We start from the raw sequence: 1590 nt of genomic DNA, 5'->3' as shown, positions 1-1590 counted from the left end.
AAAGAAAGGCTGAAAGGGGAAAGAAAAAAAAAAGCAAGGAAACAGCAACATCCCTCAGGTGAATTTCAAGGAGGCTACAAGTCAAACAGCTAAAAGAACTCTTCTTCATCTGCCATCTACTCTTAAGTTTTTCTTTGACCGACGGCTGAATTTTCGAAGCAGTCTGAATTTAGGCAGCAGCATCCGTGAAATCAATTTGAAAAAAAAACAAGGGAGCTTCTATTTGCCGACGGAGAATCAAATTTTTACTGGGCTCCCCATCACCACCAACGAATTGCGCAGCCTTTTTCTGAAGCACAAGCCATCCACAATGAGCTCTGAGCAACTGGTGAACGATGTGGAGAAAGGGAGCATAGTTGTAATCCGGGAACCCTCCCAGAAAAATAACCACTGGAAGTGCCTCAGCATCTGCTCCTTCTTGCTTCTGATTGGGGCAGTAACCGTGTTCGCCCTCTTGCAACTGGACGCATTTGGATTGTCTGAAAAGGAGGTTAGTAACACGAGATGGGTGAAGAGTGAGTTGCTTGTGGTGAAATGAGGCCGGGTAAAGTTTGCAAGCAAGTGATCCTTCACTTTAGGATGATGAAAAGTTGGGTTAAAAAAAATCTCCTAAATAAAGGAAGGGAAAAAAGTCAATAGCTCTATTTGGAGGAGGATGAAAATTATGATGATGATGATGATGAAATTGAAGATAATATTGCTCATTATATAGTAAATTAGCTTTTCCCCCAGAAGTTCAACACTTATTTGACAGTTCTAAGAAGAAATAACGGAAAGCTGATGGTTAACACTGTTGGCTTAAAATATTCCCAATAAAAGGAATTTAAAAGATTTGATAGATGATAGATGATGATGATGATAGATAGATAGATAGATAGATAGATAGATAGATATTACTCTCCCAAAATACTTATTTTATGCAACAATTAGTTGCTGAATCAGTCACTTGTTGAAGGCATATAGAATTGGCCTATATGACTAATGCTCGTCAATCTTTCTGGAGACCAAATGGATGATCAGAAATCAATATCCACGGGCATAGTATATTTGATAAAGAATGCCTATCTCTTATTTTCTATGTGCTTGCGGGGTTTTTTCTGTTAATCTTACATTTCAAACATGTTTATTTAGTAGACATTTATAACTGTACCTCTGCCAATTTTTTAATACAATTAATACAATAATTGCATTGATAATAGTGGTGGCATTACTGCATCGTCCTTATTAATTTCTTTTTCCCATTTCTTTTCCAGAACTCTAAACTACAGGGAAATTCATTTTCTGGTAAGTATTTCTAAGCAGTGTTATTTTCTTAAGAATTTTTTTTCCAACACACTAGTAATGCTCCATAGATTGATTATTATTACTATCTTATATTCCTTCATTCCTTTTTTTTAATTTCATCTCTCATTTCTCCCATATCATTCTTGATTTCTTTGTGATGTACTTTCGTTTCTTCATGATTATTTGCTATTGCCTCTTGGGTCATCATCATTGTTTCTTGAATCATTTGTAGTGTTATCTGTATGCTCTGTGGGGTCATTGCCAATTCTGCCTTTTCTTTTTCTTTCCCCAACATGGTCCCTATCA

The 1590-nt window shown here is 36.4% G+C and overlaps 1 protein-coding gene across 1 annotated transcript in view; it reads left to right on the top strand.

The window, feature by feature from the left end:
* The first annotated feature begins 227 nt into the window (after positions 1-227).
* Positions 228-1590, top strand: part of LOC107296549 (tumor necrosis factor-like) — a 4621-nt gene continuing 3258 nt past the window's right edge. Inside the window, exons 1-2 of the mRNA XM_015825877.1 lie at positions 228-490; positions 1254-1284. Of these exons, the coding sequence (XP_015681363.1) occupies positions 311-490; positions 1254-1284 (211 nt within the window). The 5' untranslated portion in view covers positions 228-310. The remainder of the gene's footprint in view (positions 491-1253; positions 1285-1590) is intronic.

This window comes from Protobothrops mucrosquamatus, unplaced genomic scaffold, assembly GCF_001527695.2.
Source record: "Protobothrops mucrosquamatus isolate PMUCROS unplaced genomic scaffold, P.Mucros_1.0 scaffold2860, whole genome shotgun sequence".
Classification (NCBI taxonomy): domain Eukaryota; kingdom Metazoa; phylum Chordata; class Lepidosauria; order Squamata; family Viperidae; genus Protobothrops; species Protobothrops mucrosquamatus.
This window is presented reverse-complemented; position numbering and strand designations above follow the sequence as displayed.